Here is a 26,882-nt window from a genome sequence, read left to right as displayed (position 1 = left end):
GCTTTCTAAAAGCTCTGGCAGCGACGCCTCGCAGTGGAAATACTTACCAAGCTGCACCTTGCTCCGTCAGAGGCAGTCCGCCGGAGCCGAAGGAAGCCGCAGCAAATGATGATTGATGGGAAGAAGCAGCACAGGGCTTGGCTGCTAAGCTCACCATGAGTGATGAAAAAGGACAGCTTTCAAAAGAGCACAGCTATTGACTTTTGGAACGAATGTGTTACTAAATCTGGAGTAGAGTACATTATAGACACAGTGCCAAACATTTGTTAACATTCTTTATAAAAAAGTGGCTAATATTCATCAGTCTCTTTAATTTGAGGGGGAGATATTGGTAGTGGGGCTTACTGGCACGATGCGCCTCATGAGATAAAATTAGGCTCTTTTATGTCACTGCAAAATCTAGGATAATGATAGATTTATTTTTCAAAATATCATTTGGGCTACGACAGAGGCTTCGATTTGGCCAGGGCCTTGAGGAAGGTCATTTATACATCCCGGGAATCATAAGCAAGATGCTCTAACCTCCCGTCATAACTCTAGGAGGTCATCCCCCTCTGTAGAATCCTAAATGGTAGGCTAAAATCATTTGCAGCTGCACATTAAATACTAAATGGAAGGTTAGCATAAGCAGAACCTAGCATTCATGTGGGTTAGATTTCAGGCAGCTTCGCCATCACGGGCCAAGCCACAACTTAGCTGGTGCTTCTCTGTGCAAATAGCTGACGGTCTAAGTCTTACTCTTGATGAGTTACTGTCCATAATACCTGGCCGCAATGACAATGAAACAATCTTTAATACTGGAGAGTTGATATTATATAAAGGATGGTTCCCAAACTATTATTATCATATAAACTCCTGGTCAGAAGGAACCGTAATCATCATCTAGGACAGCTACTCATCTGTCTCCACCAAGAGGGGGTCCAAACTCTGCTGAGACACCTTCCTTAAGGGTAGAGCAATGACACCAAGGCCCCAGCCACACACCATTCAGAGCTCTGTGTGGAAATGAAGTGGGAGGGTGGATGAAATAAATTCTCGCCTAAAAACAGCAGACAGTAACACTGAAGAAAGGGAAAGCAAGGTCCAAACATTGTTATGGACCTGAAATCCACCTAGTGATTTTCAGCAAGAGTCCAGTGGGGTTTCTTTGTCAACCGCCAAGCATCAACACAAAGCACCAAAATTCTAGTGGATTGAGACTCCTAAGGATGGTTATGGGAGGGAAAAGAAAGCATCTAGAAGAATGGATAGAGCCAAATGCCTAGAGAAAGAATGTGCACGGTAGCCCCCCCCCTTGCTTTAATCAGTACTACTGGCCTGTGCTTTCATGAGTTATAAAACTCGGCTTAAAAGAAAAGAGAGAGATATAAAGAAACCAGAACAGAAGCAGACATGTGGGAAAGCCTACACACACACACACACACACACGCACACACACACACACACAGGCATCCAAAACTCTACTTAATGGAAAAAAAAAGCAGTGCCACAGCTCATTTTTCCAGTATACATGCCAGATTGTTTTTATTTATTTAAGGAATAAACTTACTGTGTGGCAGAAGGGTTTTGGTTTAATTAGGATTTCCTGTTGTCCCAAATGCATATGTGTGGTGGGTGTGAAAGGAAATTAGTAATCTGTGGCGGGCCTCTTTTTCCTTAACCACTTTTGATCCTGGTACCAATCAGCCAGGCATTAGTGGAAGTTGAAAGGCAGTCACAAAATTAACTGTGCCCTTTTAGCTATGGACTCAACAAAACGCAGTAAAAGGGGAAAAAAGTTTTATTTTCAAACAGAAATATGTTACTGTTTGATAATAATAGTATTTTTGTTGTGATGATCATATCCTAAGTTACTTGACAAAGAAACCTTAACTCTTTGGAAGAGCTCCTGGATTTGGATTTTCCCCTGAAACTTATTGCTCTAACGTTTGGATTTATAATTCTTGAAATTTCATGAGATATGCTCAGAAACACACCAGATATATGCAGCCAGCCAAGAAGTGGTTTCACACTACTTGAGCAAACACCTGCATCAAGCCGTCTTCTCCTGGGTCACAATTTTCTGTTATTAGTTTGCAGAAATGGGGTAGGCAAGAGCAATTTTCCAAGATTCCCAAGAACTAGTTTCACCTGCATGTGTCTTAGGCCCAAGTCAATCAGAATTAAGGCTGACTTGGTATTTGTCATTCCCCATTGTCAATCTTACGAGGGTGGAAGAATTTTCCTCTTCATGGTCTTAGCTAAAGCAGCTAGCAGTCCTTTTTTAAAGCTAGAATGGTTTTGAGGCCAGCAGATGGAACAAATGAGGCAACCAAATTAAGGAAATTGAACAATAGTAGAGCTGTATCCTTGGGCATAATTTGGGCATTTCAGAGAAAGAACATCAGTTACTCTGAATGTCAAGGTAGCAAGGATTGATGGAGACATGCCTGTCTTCTCATTCCTCCTAACAACTGCTAAACACACCTGTCATTCTCTTAAAGGAAATGACAGAGTAGTTGTCTTATGAACACTATACTGAACCTCTTCTGCTAAATTATGGCTAATGGTTTTGAGATGTCGACTTTTAACCCGAGGGATTATATTGTCACTGTAGACTTTACCGTTGAGACTTACAACCATGCATTCCAGAATTTAAAGTCATAGCACTCCCTCAAATCACAAATGGAAAAGGACTGTTGGCAAAAGTCCCATATACCATCCCTAGACATGAAATGCTTACTCTTCATGGCCCATTTGAAAATATGAGTTTCCACCTTACAATGTCAACGCAAAAGGTTTCTTTACAACAATTTCACATATGCATCTTCCAAAGTTTCTCCCTGAGTCCTTTTGAAGTTTTAATCCATCTCCACCTCACCAATGGTCTTTGGTGCATCCAGAAATATCCCTTCTATATGCTAAAGCTTGAAGATCATTAAGAGATTTCTCTACACCCAGTGCTTCCTTCACCTACTTTTCACTCGGCTTTACTTCGGTCAGTCAGGATACAATCGCTATAAATTACACGCTTCTAACTTGGAGTTACTGACCACATGTGTACTTCTGTCAGTTATCCCCTCTCAGGTCTTGGGTGGCTGACAGGGAAATGAAAAAAGCTAACTTACGGTGTGTGCAGCAGCTGACAAGGGTGTCCTCTGCACCGGCGTCCTTCTGTGACTGCGATTATCCCACAGGACAATCTGGCCCGAGTAAGTCCCACCAACCACCAAGTTGGGATGGAAACGAGCGAAGCACACGGACATCACAGAGGACTGGGAGGAGAAAGGGGAGAAACGTGTATTGTGAAATGGTGGGAGAAGGCTTGTTTCTTCCTGAAGAGAAACAGTTCATCACATCAACTCAACACATCCTGGAAAACATAGAGCAATTGTTAAATGCGTAGTTAGTAGAATATTTTGTACCTAGACACAGACTTTTTCCTTGAGGTGTTGGTCAATGGTTATCCCCTGAAACTTGAAATTTGACATCCTGGCCATGTCTTCAAATATGCATAAAACCTATCTTATGTGCATCATTGTCTTGTGGTATGTAAAGCTTGGTTTGTGGACATTCCCATTTTATCGACAAAATTGCATCAGAAGTAATATTAATTCTCCACAAAAGTCTTTACAAAGCATTTCTTTACTTTAAGGGCATGGCCACATCGAGTTATACTATATACAGTGTTGGCAAAGCTTCAAGGACTTTGAGACGTGGTGCTTTTTTTGGTTTTGTGTTTTCGCCTTAATGTAGACTTCTAGGAAGTATACTGACCTCAGACTGCTCCAACTGGTTCCTCCCCAAATTCCCTCACCTCCCATGGGCATTCTCCTGACCTGGATCCTGCCCACTTCAGACAATTCTTAATGTTATTCTTTGCCTATTTTAACAAACAGTCAGAAGTGGATTTCAGCCCAACTCTACCAGGGCCTGTCATAGCATCATGAATGTGGTTTCTAAAATTCCACAAAAGACTGCTGGGCACTACGTTTTATAGGAAATTACTTAGAACCATGATACACTTAAAATCGGATAAGCTCGCCGTTCCACATTTGCAAAAAAAGTCCATTTTGATTCCCACAGTGCTTCCATGTTTGTGTTTATATGTGGAAGCAATTTTTTAAAATAAATATGTTTCATCTTTTCAATTAAATTCAATGAATGACCTTTTGTGTGAGAAAGGCATTGTACCAGGCATGATGGGACTACAAAGGTAGTCATTGCCCTCAACAACTTGTGTCCTGACAAAGGCAACTGAAAAGCACGCATGCCGATGAACAGAGCTGCATATGCTGCTCGTCCACTCACGCTAGTCCAAGCCTTCCTGTGAAACAGAAAACGATGCCTGTCTGCATAGACGCAGTCACGTGGGGAGGTGCATGCCTCGGCGAGTGGAGCGTAAGGCGAAGCTTTGTCTTCACTTATCCCTTGGGCTAGACATCAACTTGCACGCACAAAGAGCAGCCTTGAATGTGATGCACGCCATGACCAAATCACAGCAGCACATGTGTGTGCACGTGTGTGTGTGTGTGACGGGGGTGGTGGGAAAGATTAGTTTTAGCTAGGGGAGGGGAGAAAAGAGGAGACTGAAAAGGGTGGATGGTTAGAAAGACCTCGTGAGTGGGAATGTTTCACCCCTGAAGTACCTGCGGAACCCTCGGCAAGTGGGGAGGAAAAGAAACAGGCATTCGTGAGAGATGGGCTAACAGGACGAAAGGCTGGAGGCTGGTGACCGGCCCCGAGCCAGCGGTCTGGTTTGGGCGGGAAGGAGCTTGCACGGAGGAGCAGGGAGTACCGGGGTCACCCGGGCCAGACGGAAGAGGGCCTTCAATGGCAGGCGCTGTGTGGATTTTTTTCCGTGGGCGATAGTGGGCAATCACAGCTTTCTGAGGAAAAACGTGAGAGGATCAAAGGTTGTAACTGATAGGCCAGCACAGGAAGAAAGTGACTGAAAAAAGAAATTATGATCTTTTCCTGACTGGGAAGCTAAACGTCCATTTCTAAAAAGATCAGATCTACTATCAGCCCAAGTCTTCCTTGTCAGAACGAGCCTCAGATATGCGGGGGTGGAAGAAAGAATGCAGACTAGTTTTCAACGTCATGTTTTCCTAGTTTGAATGATTTTCAGTTCCAATTCCTTGAACACGTTTAGATGGAGAACATGCTTGTGCCCCAATCTGGTTTTCATAAAGTTCAAGAATAACTCTCAATAATGATACTGAATTAAAGAAAAAGAAAATAATGCTGGTCAGCTTCCTGTTTTACACATCCCACAGAAGCGATTCTTAGTTTTCAACTGATGAAATTCTTATGTTGCTTGAGCTATGTTGGAAACATTTTCTTTAAAGCTTCAGAAAGACTTAAAATTATCCAGGTGGTATCAACAATTGAATTTACCAAAGCTCCAATCAATATGGATAAAGGAATGTCATTAAATTTGAAAAATCCAGAATTCAACCACTTGATTGCGTCTGTGTTTTGGTTAAATCCCAGCAAATACCACTCCAAACCTTGCATAGTTTGTTAAGAGACTAAACTAGAGAAAAATAAACAGTTGAGGTACTTTTACAAAACTGAAACACATAGTTGTCAATCACCTAGAATCCAACTCCACAAAGTAAGAACACGAATTCCTACTTTTTCATTCATTACTTTGTTCATTATTAATACACTCATTCATCAAACAACATAGTGCCCACCAAGCACTAATGAAACCATTTCAAAGAATTTTAAATGTGACAAATGCCCCCAATCTCGAATTCAGAGTTCTACTGGCATTTGAAAAAAAGTCAAATTCATGCTAAAAAGAGTCACAATAACCTAGAGCCCCAGAGTTCTATCACCAAAGTCTACTTTATTCTGCTGCAAACCAAAACATGAGGACAAAGGGTAGACATGCTTATTTTTATTTTCTATTTGGAAGATTAGCAATGGAAGAGTAGCTATGTGATTCTCAATTTCGCTTATACTTTAAGCTCCATACATTAATTGTAATAGGTATTCTATGTATTCTAGAATATAAAGTCTCAAAACAAATCCCCAGAGTGTGCTAGAATATAAAGTCTCAAAACAAATCCCCAGAGTGTGCCTCATTTGATATACTATCATTATATGGAAACGCTAAGGCAGTATGATCTCAATTATCTAGATGTAAAGTTTAAAATTCAGTCATTTCTCGAGATGTTTTTAAGTACCTCAATGTTTGATGTAATGGTGGCAAACATTTGGATGATTGACTGAAGTTTTTATTTTTCATCCAAACGTTTAGTTTCCTTTGGTCACATGGGAACAGTCCCCCAATTACAGAGAAAGCTCTTCTAATTTGGAAAGTCTGCAACAACTCCTAGGAGTAAAGTCTTAGAAAAACCCCTGCAATCCCCTGCTGCTCATACAGCTACTGATCTAGTTGTTGTTGCCAATTGTTTACAATTTATTGACTGTCAGCATAAGGAGCAAAGGATGATATCACCCTGACAGTTATATAGATTTGGTAAAGAGTAAAAAAAAAAGCATTCCAGAAAAATTGATTGACGCTACTAAAACAAGCAGGGTTTTTTGTTGTTCTCCTTTGCACAGTACATTTCCTGAAGACATATTCTATGGAAAACATTATTAGTAATATTAACTTTATTTTAAAAATTTCAAGACTTTCCTGGGCATTTAAAATTTTGTAGCTAATTCAGTTATTCAGGGTCATAATAAGGCATTATTGAATTACATGATTAATACAATTTAGGTAAGCAAAATTAATTGGAAACAAGAAGCTTCCCTACCTTGTTATTCTTAGTTCTTTAAGAGTATACATCTTTAGAGATATTTTTGGAGGTTTAATTTTTTCCTTATTTTATTTTTTTTAAATATCAGAGCCTTAGATTGATTTTGAGAAATAACGCATGGCCTTTAAACATTCAAATCTAGTAGTTTACGTGAGTGGAAAACTAAAGTTAATGAGAATTTCTGGACAGTGTTAATGTCAGATCAGTGTACGTTTTTCCAACACCACAGCTGGATGTTTTTGCAAGGCTAGTGAGTTCATTGATATGGCCCAGAAATATGATTGACCCGTACAGTAAAAGCCTGATGTAAAACCAGTGAGTCTGACCGGCTGTCTTCCAACACGAGTCACACAGAGACAGTATTACACAAGGAACCACTGTTTCCAAGAGGACGAGCACCATATCTTGATTATCTGCATATTACAGTTCCATCCAATCAGGACAAGCAAGGTTTGGGGACTATGTTTGGAGCATCAGGGCATCTCTATTGACAATTTCTGGTGCCCTCTGCAACCGCGGCAGCCCAGATGCTCCCGAGGCAACTTTGTTTTTTACTCTTGAGCAGACTGCTTGGCTGTCCCTGTCCCCCCAACCCTATGGCCACACGTCCACTTGCCCATGAGCTGACCCACTAGACAGGGGTCCACACTCCCCTCATCTATTTCAAGAAAAGGCAGTTTATTTTCCCCCATTCACAGGGTGAATTAGGAGACGAGACGGATGGAGACTCCGCTTTCAAGGGCTCCCTTTGCTCACTGCATTCCTGCCGCATTCAATTGCAGCTGGCCCCTACGCCTCTGTTGCTGTGGGGGCTGTTTTCTATTTTAGAGAGCTAATCCTGGCCAGTTTCAGGACGGTACTTCCCCTAAACCACAGCCCCAGATGCCCAGGGCAAACAGCCTTTGGTCATTGCTGGCTGGGCAGCTTGCCCCTTATGTTCACATTTGATACGGTTGCCCGAGCCCTTTTGTGTGTGGCACTCTGCCCACTCCCCAGCCACCGTGCCCGGGTGGGAGGGAGAGGGGTCCTGCATCCAAAAGCATCTCCTATTTCAAGTACCATCTCTTCTAGGGAGAGGTTGGTCCCAAGAGGGAATGGCCATATTGTTGCCATATGCTGTTTAATGGTGGCTGACATTTTATTTGCCTAAAAGCAAATGCTTAACTGTCAGAGGGCTGTGAGGCGGACAGATCAGATGCTTCTGGCTACTAGTGAGCTAGAATATATTTCTGCAAGTACCTAAGAAACCCACAAAGATATTTCTTTTGTTAATGGAAACACGTGTAATTGGAGAACACTGCTGTGGAAACCCCCCTTCTAGGCAATCCTGTAGCACCAGGCATTTGACAATGTGGAAGGTGTGAAGGTGGTGAAGCCAAGACGTGAGTCGTGAGCTGGGCACTTCAGTTTAATTGAGATGAAGGAAAGGGTCTTTTTTCTTTCAGAGCTCTCTTTTCTTCTGCCTAAGTCTCTATCCCAGGGCACACATGCCATTCTTCTAAACTCTACGAGTGACCGTCTACTGAAAGTTATCGCCCCATTACTGATGGAATGCCCAGGAGAGAAGACTCGCTGAGCTTGCTTGCTACCGCTTGACTCAGTTTGTGCTCAAAAAATTAAAAGCAGCTGATTTTAAAATCTGATTTCCCAGGGCGCCTGGCTGGCTCAGTCGGTTAAGTGCCTGCCTTCGGCTCAGGTCAGGATCCCAGGGTCCTGGGATAGAACCCTGCGACAATGGGCTCCCTGCTCAGCGGGGAGTCTGCTTCTCCCTCTCCCTCTGCCTGCCGCCCCCCTCCCTCTGCCTGCCGCTCCCCCTGCTTGTGCTCTCTCTCTCTCAAAGAAATAAATAAAATCTTTAAAAAAAATAAAATAAAATGTGACTTCCCAAAATTTGATTAGAAACCACTCATGATAATCCTCTTTCCTATAATCCTTTAGGATTTTCATACCTTTCAGTATCGAGCTGCTACTGTGTAGTGAGGAACAGACCTGGACTGCATGCTGAGAAGACAAAAGTTTGCACACAAACCACAAGGAGATGCCACTTCTCACCCACCCACGAGGATGGCTAGGATTTGAAAATGTTTGCATGTCCATTACACCTCAATAAACCTGGGGGGGCAGAAAAGGGGCAAATGCCAAGTGTTGGTGAGGATATGGAGAAATGGGAACACTCCTATGATGCCCGTAGGAACATGACATAGGCAGCCACTCTAGACAACAGTCTGGCAGTTCCCGAACAAGTTCAACATACAGTTAACATATGATCCAGCGATTCCACTCCTAGGTACACACCCAAGATAACTGAAAACACATGACAACACAGAAATGTGTTCACGAACCTTCATAGTGGCATTATTCATTGTAGCCAAACAGTGGAAACGACCCAAACATCCACCAACTGGGGAAGAAACAAAACGTGGTAAAGCCATACCATGGAATAGTAATTCTTAAATAAAAAGAAACAGTACTGGCATGTGCTATAACATAGACGAACCTGGAAAACACTATGCCAAGTCACAAAAGGCCACATATTGAAGGACTCCGTTTATATGCAATGTCCAGAAGAGGCAAATCCATAGGGGCGAAAGCAGATTAATGGTTGCTTAAGATGGAGGTCAGGGGGATAATGGGAATGACTACCGACAGGCATAAGGTTTATTTTGGGGGTGATAAAAATTATCTCTAATTCTGGAATTAGAGAGTGGCAATGGTTGCACAACTTTGTGAATATACTAAAAAACACTGAATTCTATACCTTAAAAGGGTATATTTTATCTAAATGTAGTGTGCAGACACCGTCTGATTCATGGAGCTCACCAACATTATTTCTTATCTTCAGGACAACTGTCTACACTATATTGGTCACTCTTTCCTCAGACAAAATTATCCAATTCTCTTTACTTCCTCCGGAACATCTTCAATTTCCACTCCCCAAGAGCCATGGAGGTGGAAAGCAAGGGCTGACACACTTGAAGGCCCTGGAGCTGATTTCCTGCTCTGATGCCTACTGGCTATGGGAATCCTCTCAGCCTTACATTGTTTTGTTTTATTTTCTGCGTTTTGTTTGTTTTTTTTTTTTTTGGCACATTTTCAAATTATTTATTTATTTTAAAAGACTGTGGTGAAATATACAACATAAAATGTATCAACCTAACAATTTTTAAGGGTCCAGTTCAGTGGCACTAAGCACATTCACACGATTGTGCAACAATCGCCACCATCGCCTCGGAACATTTCCACCTCCCCCAACTGGAACTCCATACCTGCGGAACACTCATTCCCCATTCCCACCCTCCGCCCAGCCCCTGGCAACCACCATTCTACTTTATTTCTATGACGTTGACTACTCTCGGAATCTCATATAAATGGAATCGTATAGTATTTGTCCTTTCGTAATGGGTTTATCTCACCCAGCACAATGTCCTAAAGGGGTTAGGCACCCGTGTGTTACTCCAAGTGGTACTACGTCCATGTCCCAGCAGGTACCAGAATTTCCTTCCTTTTTAAGGCTGAATAATATTCCTTTGTATGTTTATACCCCATTTTGTTAATCTCTTTATCTGTCAGTGGACGTTTGGCTTGCTTCCACCCTTTGGCTCTTGTGAATCATGTTACTATGAATATGGGTGCATGCGAATATTTCTTTAGGATCCTGCTTTCAATTATTTTGGGTAGATACCTGTAAGTGGAATTGCTGGATCGGATTCTATTTTTAAGTTTTTTTAAACTGTCCTACTGTTTCCTATAGTGGCTGCATCATTTTACATTCCTACCAGCAATGCACAAAGGTTCTGGTTTCTCCACATCCTTGATGACCCTTATCATTTTTTGCTTTTGTTCTGTTTTGTTTTTTTATAACAGCCATCCTATTTGGGGTGAGGTGTCTAATCCTGATTCTCAATTCCTAACAGTAGCATGATAGCTCTTGCCCTGCCTACAAACAGGTCATTTTCTTTGCCTCTCTTCTTTGGGGCTGTTGGAAGATTTGAAGTTAGTAATGGAGTTTAAAGACTGAGCAACAACATGCCCCCCATCTAGAGCTAGAAGTGAATATTTGTGATTTGAAGAAACATTTCCAGACAAAATGAAGGTCCAGAGGGCCCCTCATGGGTCGACAAATCCTTCCTAAACAACAGTCATAGTAATGCTTGGTCCCACCTGGATGATCTGGGTTGACAAACTGTCTCCTAGAAGTCTTACTGCACCTTTTGCTACATGGTTTAACTCTTTGGAGTCCTTATTTTTGACAAGTTTTGCCTCCTGTCTGGGACGTTCACTCTCTCTCCCATTTCACAGATCCTCATGGTTGGTTATAGTTCCTGTTGGGGGTGGCAATTCCAAGTTAATGACTTTGGATAGTGAGGAAGAGAAGGCAGAGGGAAAATAGTGCAAAGCTAGCACCAGAGATGACTGCAGTGAAAGCCAAGATTGGATTCACGTCACATTGTCATTCGTATGCATACGCATATGACAAGCACTGGGAATTTGGGAACTTGAGGTTCTAAATCATAGTTGGTAGGGCCTTTAGTGCAAGTACTTCTGAGTCATTCCAGGGCAATGGGCTAATTTGTAGACTACTCCCCAAAAGTTTTCTGAAATGGATTTTTTTAACCATATTTTACACCTTGAATCAGTGCTGGGAACATACTTATATGTGATGTGACTTTACATCTAATTATTACTTACTCATCATTCACGTGCATCATCCACATAGGTGTGCGGACCCCCAGGTTATTTTCTAAAATTTGTTACTCCAAATTTGCCTGTACCTTAGCATCATCTAAGGGGCTTTAAAAAATTCTCCAGGCTCAAGGCACATCCCATACCAATTAAACTGGAATTTCTGGGGGTAGGACACAGGCATCGATATTTTTAAAAATTACACAAGAAATTCCCATGTGTAGTCAAGTGAAAAGTACAGTTTTAAATCAGTGGTCCTCAAACTTACCTGAATACAAGAAGCACTTAGAGAGTTTATTAAAAACTCTATTCTCTACGTTATTCCTGGGTGCCAGGCTGGAACTTTGAATCAGGATTTCAAAGAGGCCCAGTGGTCTGTGGATTTAACAAGTACCCGGGATCTTGTTCAATTTTCATTGAGAAATTTGGAGAACCCAATTCTAAAACAATGAATTAGTAGAATATGACCCAAAGTCACAGTAGGATGCATTTCCTTTTGCATCAGTGTAGGTCACCCCTGGGATGTTTCCTTCACGGGTCATGTGTCTGGTCACAACCTGCCCAACCGAGACACATGATCTAATAAACGTTACTCTGCTACAAGCCATTGCTTAATTCCCTTCAATTTTATTTGCTAGTTTTTACATTTTCCCTCACTTCCTCTCCCTTCCTAAATGACTGGGCACTTTAAAAAGGATCAATAAAAAGGGCAGTAAAGGTTTGGCCCCCACTTCCCTTCAGCATCATTCTTCATGCTGACACGGAACATCTGAACGTTTTCCTGCTTATTATTAAAAGGGATAATGAACATTAGCATTGTGATACCACATTACATGGTTATTTGCTTGTGGGGGGCATTCCACAATTTTTGAGCACCTACTGAGCACCAAACCTGTAGTATATACATTGCTGTATCAGTCCTACTGGGATTTTGCCTTCATTGTTCCGGATTAGGAAATCCAGGCATGAGCAAGTAAAGCCATTAACTTGCATCAAATGAATACTAGGTAGCAAAGCCCAGATTTGAACTACAGCCTGACCGATTTAGAAGCCAAAATGCCATAAAACCTTGCATCAGTTGAATGCCAGGTGCATTTTCTCTTCGAGATACCCAAGCCCCCCTCCTGAGTGCCACACCTCTGACTTCACACTGTGGGACTGTAATCACTGACAGAACTTCATTCGTGCCCATACGGCAGAGAGGGATTTTGGCCTCCCTGCCCACTACGATGGCCTTGACATTGATTCTCCAACCCCTCTCCAGTTGGACTTGTGTTGCCGGTATATAGATTGATCACCTGTCTCAGCTCTTAGCCTACCAGTTGTGACAGGTGACAACAGAGCTAATTAGTACCAATTGTGGTGATATTTACCATGAGGTGGGTACTTCCCGCTGCGAACTGATTGAGACCAATTAATCATTCCATAGGAGTCTACTGAACAGCGAGCAGCTGGAAACCAATTGCGTCACTACTAACAAGCATTTCTTGTCACTGCTTTGAGAGAAAATGCTTTGTTTTCATCTTGTCACTATGCAGCCAAACGAAAAATGCCATACCAATACAACAAGTTCTTCTTAAATGAGTGTTTATCCCCCCAAATAATGATGTGAATTATTAATTATTGTAGGAGGGAAGAGCGCTCCAGCATGCTTTAGCAAACAAGACCAACCCAACAGCAAGGTGAAGAATCTTGGCAAAAGTTCTTTAAAATGCAAAGCCATTCTTAGAAAGTAACTGCTCCAGCCTGTCAAACCACACAAAGCCTTGGAAACCCTCCTCATGCCAGGTGTCAGACTGCTTGGGATAGGACCCATATTACTCTGCAGAACAACTGGGAAATTCCTCTTTCTTTGTAAAAGGAAAGTTTGTTTCCTTTACAAACTTTGCTTGTAAAGGGAAAAGTGGCTCCCACTCCTACTTCAGTTGTCAGAACTAGTAAGAGTTCTGTAAGGAAATCAGCACAGATTTATATTTTATTTTTTCATAAATGTCTTGTAATAGTTCTAGTTTTGCAGAAAGGTAGTTAAGGTAGTACGGTTCCCATACAACTTTCCCCCACTGTTAACATCTTCCCTATTGTTACATTTGCATAGTACATTTGTCACTACTAAGAAACCAACATTGACACACTACCACCAAAATCCATGCCTTGATCAGGTTTTACCCAATGTCCTTTTCCTGCTCCAGGATCCCATCCAGGAGACCCCATGATATTTAGTTGTCTTGTTTCCCTAGGTTTCTCTAGACTGTGACAGCTTCTCACACTTCCCTTGTTTCTGATGATCGCCAAGATCTTTTTATGTCTTGCAAGCATTTGGACAAAAATAAGAAACCCAAGAGTTCGAGGTCAGTTGGTGAAAGGGGGTTATAACGAACACACACACTCCATTTTTATAAATTTGCTTATTCCAAAAATTTTACTATGGATAAAGCGAGGTAGGATATACCATCGTATCTGGCAATAATGCTCACTGAAACATGCTCAGGCCAAAGACGCTTTTTCGGTACAGACTTCAAATCACTGACCTACCACTTAGTGTGTCTTTTCCAGGAAATAGGAAACCCAGGCTGCTCTGCCTAGGCTGGAGTAGGGATGTGGTGCGAGCTGAAAGTGAACCTTCTCTTTACCAGGAAGGACAGAAAGGATAGGAAGAGATTAATATATGCGTGACTTTATACATTAAGAAGCACCAACTTTCTTCAAATTAAATGTCTAAATCCTGCTTAATTGAAAAACAAAAAGGAAGTTGGTATTTGGTTATACCATGCGTTGGCATTTACCCCTTTGATTTATGTGAGGTATGAACTAAAGAGAACAGATAACTTTCCTCAAAAGAGAAGGAAAAGATTTCCAATTGGACAGGAAAAAAGTGTAGGCAGCATTAACTTCAGGACTTGTTAAAACATGAAGGATTAATAGCAAAAAGAAAAAAAAAATTGTGAATGTCTCCAGTTCAGTATCTTCAAAAATGTTTGCGGTTTCTGAGAATGGCTCAGCGGACCACATGAAAGTGACGCGAAGGGATTCAGCCACACGACTTCTCTCAACCCAGAGCTGGGACTCCTCTACTTTTACCATCAAACCATCTTCCTTGAAGTGTAGCCACAAATTAGATTTATTTTTTATTGAAAAAGTACTAAGTCCTTACAAAGAGGGCAAACACAGCATTCAGAAATACGGGTCCTCCCCCTCCCCCCAGAGCCTCCGCGCCCCCCCCCCCCCGCCCCACAACCTTGACAGAGTAAGCCATGTAAAGAAGAGTCAGCTTCTTAGTCTATGAATTCTTCCTTGGCTATATAAAAAAGGCAATGATGGCGTTCAGCTATAGAACACAAGAGAACTCATTTACCAGGTATTCTTTTTTACAAACACAGTAGTAAATAGGGTAATCACGTTCAGAACTGTTGCATGGGCAAGGATGCCTAAAAACAATTGCACGATGGATCTGTCTTGCTTTGTGGGCAACTTCTCTCTGCATTTGTAGGATTTGGGTTTTGTGCTTGAGATGGAAAAAGGAGGAAGAAAATGCAGTCTCCCTGGGAATGTCACTCAACAACCCCCGGCTGATAAAATAAATCTCCCTTTGGAGGATCCACCCAAAGAGTCATGGACTATCCCACATTAGGTTATGACCAAGCCACTTAGGTCAGAAATTATAGGGGACAATGAAAAAACAACAACAACCTAAAGTGTTCCGCTCTGCATGTGCTCTTCACATGGTTCTTCAGATTGACTGTGGTGGTTTTGCCAGCTGTGACGGTGCATGGAGTCAGTGGGATCCTTCTAAATTTAGCAGGAAAATAGAAGAATTTTGCAAAAATAGGTCCTTTCTCATATTAAACCTATATGGTGAAAACAGATCTCCAGGGAAACACATGGGAAGTGGGGTCCTGCAGCCAAGAAGCAATGAGGTACAAGGCAGAAGCAGTCTTTGTCTCTTTTTATCTGCATGGAATTACTTAGATATGCTTATGCCTAAGGCACGGAGATGAACCAGATGACCTCTTGGACTGTGTCTAGCTTGGTGGCTCTACTGATAAACTGCTACTTTGAAGTACTAAGAAGGACCAGAAAAAACTGGGTTTAAGTGCTTGCTAAAAGATAGATGTAAGAGACAAGGGTGAACTGACTTTTGTGATTGTCACCCAATCCCAAGGCCCACCCAGCCCCCAATTTCCACACCTACGCTTTTTCCACTGAAGATTCTTTGATGTTTAACAAGAGACTCAAAGACTGCGAGTGGCTGCAGTGTGGAAAGGGATAGAAATCTGTCCCAGTTGTTCATTTCTAAGTGGAAATAAGTCCCCTCTTAACATAAGATGTAGTATACTTGGAAGACCAGAGGATAAAGAGGTATCAAATTCCCCAGTGTTCAGCCTGAGCTGGTTTTTAAAAGAAGGGCTAAATAATAAATAAACTCAGAGACAAACAAAACTGTATGAATAAAAATTCCTTTGGGATTAAACAGTTAAATTTATAGCACTGCAGGGATTTCTCTCTGTCCTTTTTTTTGTCCCCTAGGGGAAAACCCTACCTCATAAGACTCCAGTGTACAAATTAAAGGCCATTTACATGGAATTTGAAGTTTCCAGTTTTGGAAAAAGAATGTGGAGCCATATGAAAGGCCATCCATCAATAGACTCCTGTCTGAGCCATGTCCGTCACTGAATGATACGGCTGACAGTGCTGGTCAGCGGGAAGAAACGTGATCGTAATTCCTAAACACGTGTGTTGGAGCACACCCAATATGCACGCCAGTCAATTATCATGGCGGAGTGGAATACTTTGCTTTGTGCATATCTAAATAAAAATACACAAAGCCAAGATTTTTCTCCTTTTCCCTAAAAAAAAAAAAAAGGATTTTCTGAAAAGAACAGCAGCAGTTTTTCATAGGAATCTGAATTTTGTTTATAAACTCATGATGATGAGCATTTTATCTTTGCAACTGGTGGCTACAGAGCTTCACAGAGCACCTGGTGTACCTCTCTGAGCGTGAAAAAAATAAGGTGTCCAATGTTCCTGAGGAACCAGGAACAATATGAAACCAGATGATGAAGAGTTAAGAAAAACTTCTCAGCCTGCTAATGAACTCCATCCTGCCCTGGTGAGACCACCCTCCTTTTTAAGTAAGAGGTAATTTAATCTGCATCTAACTCAGTTGTGTTTGGGTTTCATCCAATCTAAGAGTATCAGTGTGATAAATTATAATGAATTGTCTGCAATACTTCACAAAGTGACTATAACAGACCTGAAAAACAAGATCTCTCAGCCTGATTTTCCAACTCCCTTTGAATCTTTTTTGCCTTGTTCCTGTCAGACCACTCTGAAACTTGAAAACGTTTCTTCGAGCTCCCTCACACTGAAAGTTATATGCTTCGAGCTCCATTTGATTAGATCCACAATTGTTGGCTGTCTCTATTAAATCAAGTCCCACACTTGAAAATGACACCAACTGTGAGACCAGCCAAATACTATAGCAAGAGAACTAACATGGCTCCTTTATTTTGCGAAAGGTTTCTTTACATGTTAATTTCCTTTTGTAATCCACACTGTGTGCTGGGAAGTGGGTTAGTGAAATGGACTTGATTCCTATTTCAGATTTTGAAAGAGCAGCTGGATCCAGGCACCCTAGTGTCTGTAGGGAAAATGGGCAGAGACTGGAAAAGGGGTCAGGAAACTCGAGTTGCAGCAGGGGCCCTGTTGCTACAGCTGTGGGACTTTGTCCATGTGACTTAACTCTTTTAGGATGGTTTCTTCATTTAGGTTAAGAACCACCATCCTGGGGAAAAGGCCACCTCCTTTCCGTTTGATGGCTTTAGGTAGGTCCAGCTCTTGGGAATGCAAAAGCAAGACTGTTATTCTATGGATGATCCGTCCTAAAATCAATAGATGATCGGTCATAAATGAAAGTCATGGTGTTGGTATTAAGCTGTTTTCTGTGCTGGTGAGAGGACAGCAGCCTTTAGGGCGACACGCAAAATCTCTGCAGGAGGGGCAGGATGGGATTTTTTTTTTCCTATTCATAGGATACAGATGTTGTCGTGTAAAGATACATGGCTGGTAATCAAGACTGATTTTCGGTGTGAAAATCTGATTAATTCTAACAGGCTTAATTTCCTCATAGGCAACACAATGGGCATGTTGGACTTGAAAGCCTCACCAGGACAAGAGGTATGCTTTTCTTTTCTGTGTTGCACTTTGTGCTTAAGACTGTTCCTAAGAACTAGTAGGATGTGCATTCATTTCCTATTGCTGCTGTAACGGTACCACCCACTGCTTGGCTTTGGACAATACAAAGTTATTACCATACACTTCTGGAGGTTAGGACGACTGAAACTGAGGTGTGAGCAGGGCTGCATTCCTTCCTGGAGGCTCTAGGGGAGAATCAGTTTCCTTGCCTTCTTTCCAGGGTCTACAAGCTGGCCTCATTCCTTGGCTCATGGCCACCTTCCACCTTCAAAGCAGCAATGGCTACTTGAGTCTTCCTCCTATCACATCGCTTTGATTCTGCTTCTTCCGTCATCACATTTCCTTCTGAGCCTGACTCGCCTGACTCCCTCTTTCACTTATAAGAACCCACCCTTGTAATTACATTGGGCCCACCAAGATAAGCTGGAAGCATCTCCTTTTCTCAAGATCCTTAATTTAATCATATCTGCAAAGCCCCTTTTGCCTCATGAGGGGATATATACACAGGGTTCCAGTATTAGGAGGTAGACATGTTTGAGTGGCCATTATTCTGCCTACCACAGTGTTTGATAAATATTTGATCAACTTGTAAATAATTTGAATTATTTGTAAGGTTAGCTAATTCCCATAGTTCATCACTAGCCAAAGTCATGGTCACATGTACACTGTACACTTCTGATCCTTCTCAAACATACAGCCTTCATTCTTAATCAAGCTCATGTTCACCTGACCCTGTTTTAGCTTCAAAAATGCATCCTGGTTCTATTTTATTCTCTTTCATCTGGTAGACAGAATATAATCTGTTGTGACGGATTTTCCTGACCAAATTAAGTGAATTGCTCACTGTCACATAGAGACAAAGATACAGCCAGAATAGAGATTTAAAACCCCTTTCCACTTCCCTTGCATCCCAGCTCATACTAAATCCCTTTCTCCAATTACTATTTCAAACAGATCAACCAACAAAAAAGAGAGGGTGGTAATCTTCAGGCAGGAGTAAAAATGCACGGAACATATTACAATCTTACCAGTGAAAATCCAAGCTTTGCTGTGTGATGAACAAACTCCAAAGTCACGTACTTTCTCCCTCCAAAATATATCCTTCAAATCGAAGTCACAGTCCCTGAACTACTCTCCCACTAGAGGTGCTACCAACCGCCATGTCACTCAAGAGCCATACGCCTTCTGTCAAAACTCTTTCACATTTGTCTCATGCTACTAAAAACACATGACGATAAGTTACCTCCAACTGCCATCCAAGCCTCCTACCAATAGTGCAGGATGATTTTGGTGGGAAACCTAAAGGAACTTTAGTTGGGACAAGTACATATTTTCGTTTTCCATTGTTTTGAAGCAACTGACATTTTATGCACGCTAATTTTTCCGGCAAACTTCTACCAGTTCTCAGTCCAAACAACTACAGGAATCCCGTCTTATCATTGACTGAATTGTGGCATTCAGAAAGGGATGACAACCTGCTGTATTTATTTAATGCCAGTTCTATCGATGTATCATATGTAACTGGGATCAAAGAGTAATTGGGAATAATTGTAAATTAATGTAACACTGTACTTAAGTATGTTGACAATAAGAGATAAGTAATGAAAACTAGATTGACATGCAACAACACTTCAGAATTGGATCCCCCAGGCATTCTCTTCTTTTAAATGCGGCAACCACACTGCATTGTATCAGTGACAAAGTCCACAGATTTACTTACTGATTACCTTAAGTACAAATGAAATATCTCTCTATGGTCTAGAGGAAATAACTGTGCAAGACTCACAAGGTGTAAATTCTCCTGAACAATTTTTCCTGCAGTTCTAGTAGGTCACTAATATTAGCACCTACTGTTTGCACATACAAACTTCCTGAGTTGGGTTTAATACAGCACATAGCTCTCACTAAAGAATGTGAATTTCTATGGGAAAATCTAGTTCAAAGGTAAACTCTACTATGTATTTTTTTCCTTATATTATTCCATACTCTGAACATGAGCCTTAAAATGTAAAGAAACTGGGCAAACTGATATATATAGATAGACAGATAGATACAGACATATAGATATATAGATATATATTCATATACATATGGAATTAATAATATTTACTATCAAGAGTCAGGACAAATAAACACAAAATAAAGTTGAATTTCTAAATACCTGGAGTCAGAAAATGCTGTAACTTGGTGGTGATAATGTCTTTCCCATGGCAAATACAAGGTACTGTGGGAAGTTCCATCTGTGTCTATGTTGGTCAGCTCAAATGCAGAGGTGAAGGACTTTGTCAAAAGGCAAAACAAAAACCCCCCAAACCCCCCACATCTTTTTAAGGCAATCAGACTCAGAAGGCAATAAGTATTTCATTTTCCCGTATAATTTGAATAGCTACCTCAGTTCTTCCCCCCCCCCCATTTCTAAAGTGTAGACAAGAGCTCTAGCTAGTTGTCTAAGTTGTCACACATCTGGAAGACTATTTTAAAACACATCCAAAATGTTTTGACTACACGATGCCAAGCATCTGGCAATACAAACTCCTCTAAGGTATTTTTCTTCTATAGGATTCAGTCTGTGTAGACAGTCATTGTGCCAGGTTTTGAACAGCATGTTTTATTTGCAGAACGACAGAAAAAATATATATGCAAAGGTAAGGTTTTCCTTCTGCTTTTGATTTAGGTAGATTTAACTTAATGATGTTAACAGAGTTGCCATTGATTCTTGCATTACTTGAACTACTGTCTAGTTGTGCTCTCCCCCTGTCCCCAAAAGCCCTTCAGTGGCCTCTACTGGTCAGTTCCTCCCCAGGAACATTCTCTCCCAAATGGACAGCATTCACTCGCTTGTCTAAATAGTAACTGACTTTATTGGTTTCATTCCACAGCAAGGATGAGGGAAAGCGAGGTTTCTCATTTTCCCTGTCTAATAGGAACCAGCCTCAGGAATACCTGTGGTTCACCAACCATCCCCAAACCATTTGCAGGATCTTGAGGTAGGAGGTAGGGATTCTTCATGTGAGGTCGCCTCCCTCCCCATGCAAGCTAGCTCAGCCTTCCAAAGGCTATGTCCCCAGGCTAACCTAACCATCCCTATATCTTCACTCCGCTTTCAATGTTTCACACTAAGTCTTAAGTCAGATGACACCACAGTGGGGGGGGGAGGTGTTCTGGGTAAAATATGCACTAAATATTTCAGTTTTATAGCTTGCACTCTACTGCAGATCATTCACCCTTGCTCTTGACCTAAGAGAAGAGGGATAAATTCCTCACAGGCCATATTCATCACTGTAGCCTTGGCACCTAAGCAGGGAGCTAGGCACAATAAAGGTCTGTTAAATTGTTCTAGATAAAAGGCAACTTGCTCCACTGTTGAAGTAAAGATCACTACATTTCAAACTTGAAATAAACTTCGCCAGGTAGTCGGCTTTGAGCCTAAGCAGTGTTCACAATTTAGATCGTCATCAAGAGCAGACCACGGGGTGGGTCTGCCAGAACTCTATTAGCATGGGGTGCTACTGGTCAACTTGAAAGACCAAAGACCTATGTATTATGAACTTTGGAGACAGTGGAGTACCAGCTTGCCTTATTTAGGCTTCTTCCTTGACACAAAGAATATTCTCTTTGGGGAGAGAATCACTCTGTCTCCTTCTTCATGGAATATGCCATGACTGGCTTGTTTTGGAAGTTACCAGGCCATTCAGGGCTCTGGAACATGATCTGCGACAATGGCTTGGCAGCAATGGAAGCCAGCGTGTGGCCGTAAAGCTTGCTCTGGAAGTGAACGAGGGCAAGCCCTTCCTGTCTGATGGGGCAGTAGCAGAGGGAAAGGCAGTGGGGCTTGGATGCTGGGGTCCCAGCAAGCTGCCTGTAGCATCACAGCTAGTCCTTGAAACCTTGGTCCTGAACATACACTTGTGACCTCCTCTGGGAGGGCCCGGGAAACATGTGGGGGAATGTGAAGAGCCCAGAAATCTTAAATTGCAGATGAGGTGAGAACTACAGATGTATGGTTTACACTGTTAACAAGCCCTCATTAAACCAGTCTGGTGTGGCCCAGGAAAACCAGGATTTGAGAGATAGATGGATTAATACATAGATAGCAAGAAAAATGAATTTGATAACATCAAGCAATGTAATATTTTGCTACTTTAGAGTATATCTAATAGCATATGGTATTGCTATTTCCCTTTTAAATATATTCTAAGTCTAGTATTTGAAACAGTTTTATAATCCTCTGAGCTGAAAATACATCTAAGAAACTTGTAGAAAAATCTCCTAAAGGATTCATAGTTCCAAGGTGGAGAATGTATCTTAACTCAGAATTCCTCAAGAAAACCCACCTTCTCTGCAGGTTTTACAAATCAAAGCAATTGGTGGCTAATATTTCTAACCTTTACTCAGTTTTCTGTCGATGAAAAATCAGAATCAGGGATTATTACTTTTACAAAGGATGTTTAGACATCCCAGTGACATGATCACCATATAAAATATAATTCAAATGATCTCAGTTTAAACACTGACTTTGACAGTTAGTAAAATCATTTAATTTTCTACTATGGAAACTATTTTAATCATTTTAACCGCTTTTAGATTATATCAATTCTTTGAGATGAAGTACGACGGAGAATCAAAGTAATCTTTGGAAATTGAGCTCTATTGCAAAAATGATTCCCATTCTTCAGCGGGGATATTAATGGATAACCTTTCGAGGGCCTCTTCCTTGTAGTTCTCTTCTTCTACCTTTCCCGTCTCACACAGCTGAAAGAAAACCTAGCTCATGAAAACAGACTTACTTAATGGTCCCCTTCCCTCTGCGTTCCCCCGTCCTCTTTCATTCACATTCCCAACTTTGCATCTCTCTTCTCATTTTCCTTTTTTCTTTCCGGGGAATGACCACCTCAAAGGATTAATTCAGAACAGGCAGCAGAAAATGGTAACAAGAGTGGGCAAATCAGGATGTGGATTTAAAATCAAGAGGTATTTTAAAGGAGGGGAGTTACTCAAATTAAACATATGTTAAGAATATGGGTTTGTTGTTCATGGCATACCTGCTGCCTGCGATCCCACCCTCCTCAGATCAGCCTTCAAGGGCAGAGCATTCCCTAGTGGAATAATAAATAGAGAGGCTCGAGTGAGCGTGGAGCTGGGCAGCCCGGCAAGCTTCCTTTCCTCTCGGGCTAACTTCACTGTTGGAACACAGGTGGCGACTGAACTAGCTGAACTACCGAAATGGGCTGTGGCCCCTCGGGCTCAGAGCCAGAGAGAGAGAACAGAATTCAGGCTCCAGGCAATCAGGCTTCGGGCACATAAAAATTCTACTACTCTGTCTTGGCATGTATACCGAACTTGGTTTTAACTGATGTGGCCTGTTTCCCAAGACGTCATCTTTCTTACCTTACACATGAACTGGGCAGCCAAAATCCATTGGTCTTTTGAGAAACAGGCTGCACAGATCCTTGGGGTGCTTCTCTTCGGGCTGACCTGCCATCAGCCTGAGAATATGGCGAATTGTCCTCTGTAGGTGAAAACCAAGAGCCATGCCCTATTTCTATGCTCCCATTCTTCCCAGTGTATCACCTGGAGCAGTTCTCAGCTGTCCCAGAATTATGTGACCAAATACTATTGTAGGTACCAGTCACACTTACGCTCACTCAAGGGTTTCAGCAGGAATGATGCAGAATAGCAATGTACTCGCTCATATCTATCCTTCTGTGCTTCACAGGAGTTCGGAGGTTGAGAGCAGGAATTAATATATTTCTGACTTGAATGCACTGTACTGATAGACAAGATTCAACAGTCTTGGATCTCTAGAGATAAGCATCCATGAAATAGACATTAAAAAATCCAGAAGGTTTTGAGGGACATATTTTTAATTTGGTTTTGAAATAACACAGGCCTTAGAAACTCAAGACTCCTCTTTCCCATTCGTTTTGATATTATTCCTAAGGACACAAGAGCCACCTATCTAGCTGTGAAAGTACCACAGAATAATAAAGGATAACTGGTTTCCCTTTACGTTGACTGAAAAGTGGTACTTTCTAACTAAATGAATAGTGTTGGGGAACAAATGATTCTGAGTCCCTCCAGCATTTCAGAAATGTCCATTTATGAAGTATAATGTACAAACAACAAAACCTTTTTAATTCTTCGTTAAAGCAATCAGGTCCCTGACATTTGATGACCAGTTCAGGTTATCACATAACCTTGGTGCAACTATATTTTCATATTTCAGTAACAATGTCCCAGATCAGCAGAGAACCTAATACATGAAAATTCCTATTTATACAAAAAATAGTTTGGAGGCTGTGATTATTTGCTTCTCAAAAAAACTCATTTAGTTATCAAGGTCTCCTCTAGTGAGCCATATCTGATTAAGAACTGGCCTTGTTTCTCCATGTTGTCTGAATGTGGGATGTTTTATGGAACTTGGCTCGAATGGCCCTCTTACAAAGGCGAGAGCATACAGTACTCTTCTAGAGGCAGGAGGTTTGTGTTAAGCTTGTCTCAGTAGCTTCAATATATAGACGGGAAAATCCAGCAAAATCCACTTCCAAAATGTAGCAAGTTCTCACAATTTGAGCAAACACCTTAAAGAAGATACCATGAAACAGGTAAACAGCATGATCAGAAGTGTGGCTTGAGAGGTGGGGGAGGGCAGAACAGGGAGAGCACAGGTAGAACTTTCCTTCTACTGAACACCTTCCCCCAAAGTGAAGTCTTTTCATCAATTTTAGGGGCAACAGGTTGACAGCATGTTGTTGTGCCTTTAATGGAATGATGTCAAAGAAAGCCAGGTGAGGACAAAGATGGTGAGACACATGAGGAAGGTGTTGGGGGTCAGATAGGACTGCATCCATGTGCTCATTCTCACTCCCATAGCAACCCAAAACCAGCTGCCTTGCTCGAGAGACTGTTCCCCTGGACATTTCGGGGTGACTGCCTCTGTCTGTGATGCATAATCCTTTTGGATGAAATGCCATTCTGCTGCGGGCACACTGGGAAACTTGCAGCACTGGCCAGAGATGGGATGGTCTGCTCTGGGACAGGAGCATGAGCAAAGTTCAAGCAAGGCAAGATGATGACTAGACAGGGGAAGATGGAAAGGAGAATTCAAGAGAATCCAGACATTGAATAGGTGGTTGACCCAGAAAACCATGAAGTTTCCTTCAAAGCCTGAGTTTCTACAAGTCTAGATGTTAATGGGTCTAATGGAAGGAGTATGAACTCGCATGTGAGAAACAATTTATACACAAAAAACAAAAGGGAAAGCAAAAAATCTCTTTCTACTCCCCATAGAGTAGGACATGGCTAAACTATCTTAAAAGGGTCCTTTGACTTAGCTGGGGATGCATTTCCATTTAAAAATGATTAGAAGATGAAACAGAAATATAATCTCTGGTTACAAAAATTAAATGGGTATGGATGCAGAACTGTGGATGAGTAGTTAAGATTGGCCAATGCAGTGTCTCTGCTGCGCAAATGAAAGTCAATTAAATTTATGATGGAGATTTCCATGAATCCACACAAAGTCCGTCCACAGGGTCTGCCCTCTCTGACATTTTTCTGTGTGTTTGTGTGTGTGTGCGCACGTGCGTGCAACTTTGCTACTAACGGAGTACATTTGTTTTGACTGTGGGGCTCTTTCCAGACATTAAAAGCCACGATTCTAGTTTTTATACTTAGAAAATGCTCAAAATGTGTTTCTTTCTAGGAGGAGCCCTTTGAAGCCCATCAACTGTGGCTTGAAACCTTCTGATTCTATTTTTGTAGAATGTTTGTCTCATATTTTCTGAAAGGCTTTGAGCTCTTGCATGAACATTCTTCTCGTGGCAATTTTCACACAGCTGAATGCTTTCATTTGTGCGGCAGGTAGCACACATAATAATATACGTCATTACATTAACAGTGTTCCCATACAGAAGTTCTTTTCCAGGACTTGTTTGCTGGCTGCCCCGTTGTGGAATCAGAGGGTGGGATACTTTTGATTTTAAACACGAGCAAAGGGACAGCGGGAGCCAGGCTTTTAGAGATGGAGCCTTTCGGGGCCCGAAGGGAACTGCTCGCCTCTCGTGCAGGACAACGCAGTGTGTGACATCACTGTCCACACAGAGCCCTCCCCAAGGTTGAAAACCACACAGAAGGCAAAATAATTTACTAAAATGTAGACCGAGAGCACTCTGTTTAATTAAGAAGCAGTACGCGCAGGGGGAAAGCGAAGGAGCTGAAGGGAAAACTCTTGGGTAAGCCGCTTATCTGCCGTCCTTAGCAAGGTGAGCAGATCCGGGCAGCACTCAGTGGGACATTGTGGCCTCTCTCTGTTTCATACTCTGGAATTATTTTTCCATGCTGCCTCTGTAATGCAACCTCTTTACATAGTTTATCTCAGGAAATGACAATTGGCTGTCGAATCCCATACAAATTGATTGGATATGACAGCTCAAAGGAATAAATATTCTGCAGAGAAGAAAGTTTTTACTTATACTCTTGTATTTTCAATCTTTTTTTACCCCTTCTTGCTTAATCTTATTATTTCAATTAGATCATTTAAAAATCAACACATCACATACCAACCTCCCCTAAGAGCAATCATAAGATTTGATGATTTTTCTGATACACAGGCTAGGGTTTCAAATTTGCATTATTTTATCTACTGAATTAACTATGAATTCTAAACCAAACTAATGCTGCCATGTGTTTTTAAACATCTCTAATCTAAACCATCTGGAGAGGCATGGTTTTGCAAAGGCATCCTTTTCAGGACACTCTGTGGACTTTGTCACTGCCTGAGGTTTTGGCAGACCATCAACGTTACTATAATTCTCTTTTATGAAATATAGCTTTTGACTAGGATTTTAGAGTCTTGGGTGTGTGTGTGTATTTATATGAGTGTGGGCACTTGTGTACAATTTTTGCTCCTGTCCCTTTCTCTTTTCAGAAGACCATGGTTATAATAAACGTATTCTATTTTTTTAAACTTATTTTAAAGTAATAAAGGTTTTTTCTTGTATATAAAGAATACATTTAATTTCACCTACTCAACATACTGACAGACCAAATTATTAAGAAGCGAAGTACTTTTGAATAGCCCACCTTACTGGACATAGGTGCTGGAAATACTTTTTAAACAAGTCATTAGGAGAAAACATGTCAGCTTTAGAAAGCACAACAAAAAAGTGTAGATATGAAATGATTATAGCAACAATGATTTGTGGTATGTGAGGAATGAGCTCAATACATTTATGCAGAGATCACAAT

At 41.4% G+C, this 26,882-nt stretch overlaps 1 protein-coding gene across 2 annotated transcripts in view; it reads right to left on the bottom strand.

The window, feature by feature from the left end:
• DYNC1I1 (dynein cytoplasmic 1 intermediate chain 1) overlaps positions 1-26,882 on the bottom strand; it is a 293,984-nt gene that overhangs the window by 65,394 nt on the left and 201,708 nt on the right. For both annotated transcript variants that reach the window (XM_034667979.1, XM_034667985.1), the window contains one exon: positions 3,108-3,254. In XM_034667979.1, coding sequence (XP_034523870.1) covers positions 3,108-3,254 — 147 coding nt within the window. The remainder of the gene's footprint in view (positions 1-3,107; positions 3,255-26,882) is intronic.

This window comes from Ailuropoda melanoleuca, chromosome 1 (genome assembly GCF_002007445.2).
Source record: "Ailuropoda melanoleuca isolate Jingjing chromosome 1, ASM200744v2, whole genome shotgun sequence".
Taxonomy (NCBI): domain Eukaryota; kingdom Metazoa; phylum Chordata; class Mammalia; order Carnivora; family Ursidae; genus Ailuropoda; species Ailuropoda melanoleuca.
This window is presented reverse-complemented; position numbering and strand designations above follow the sequence as displayed.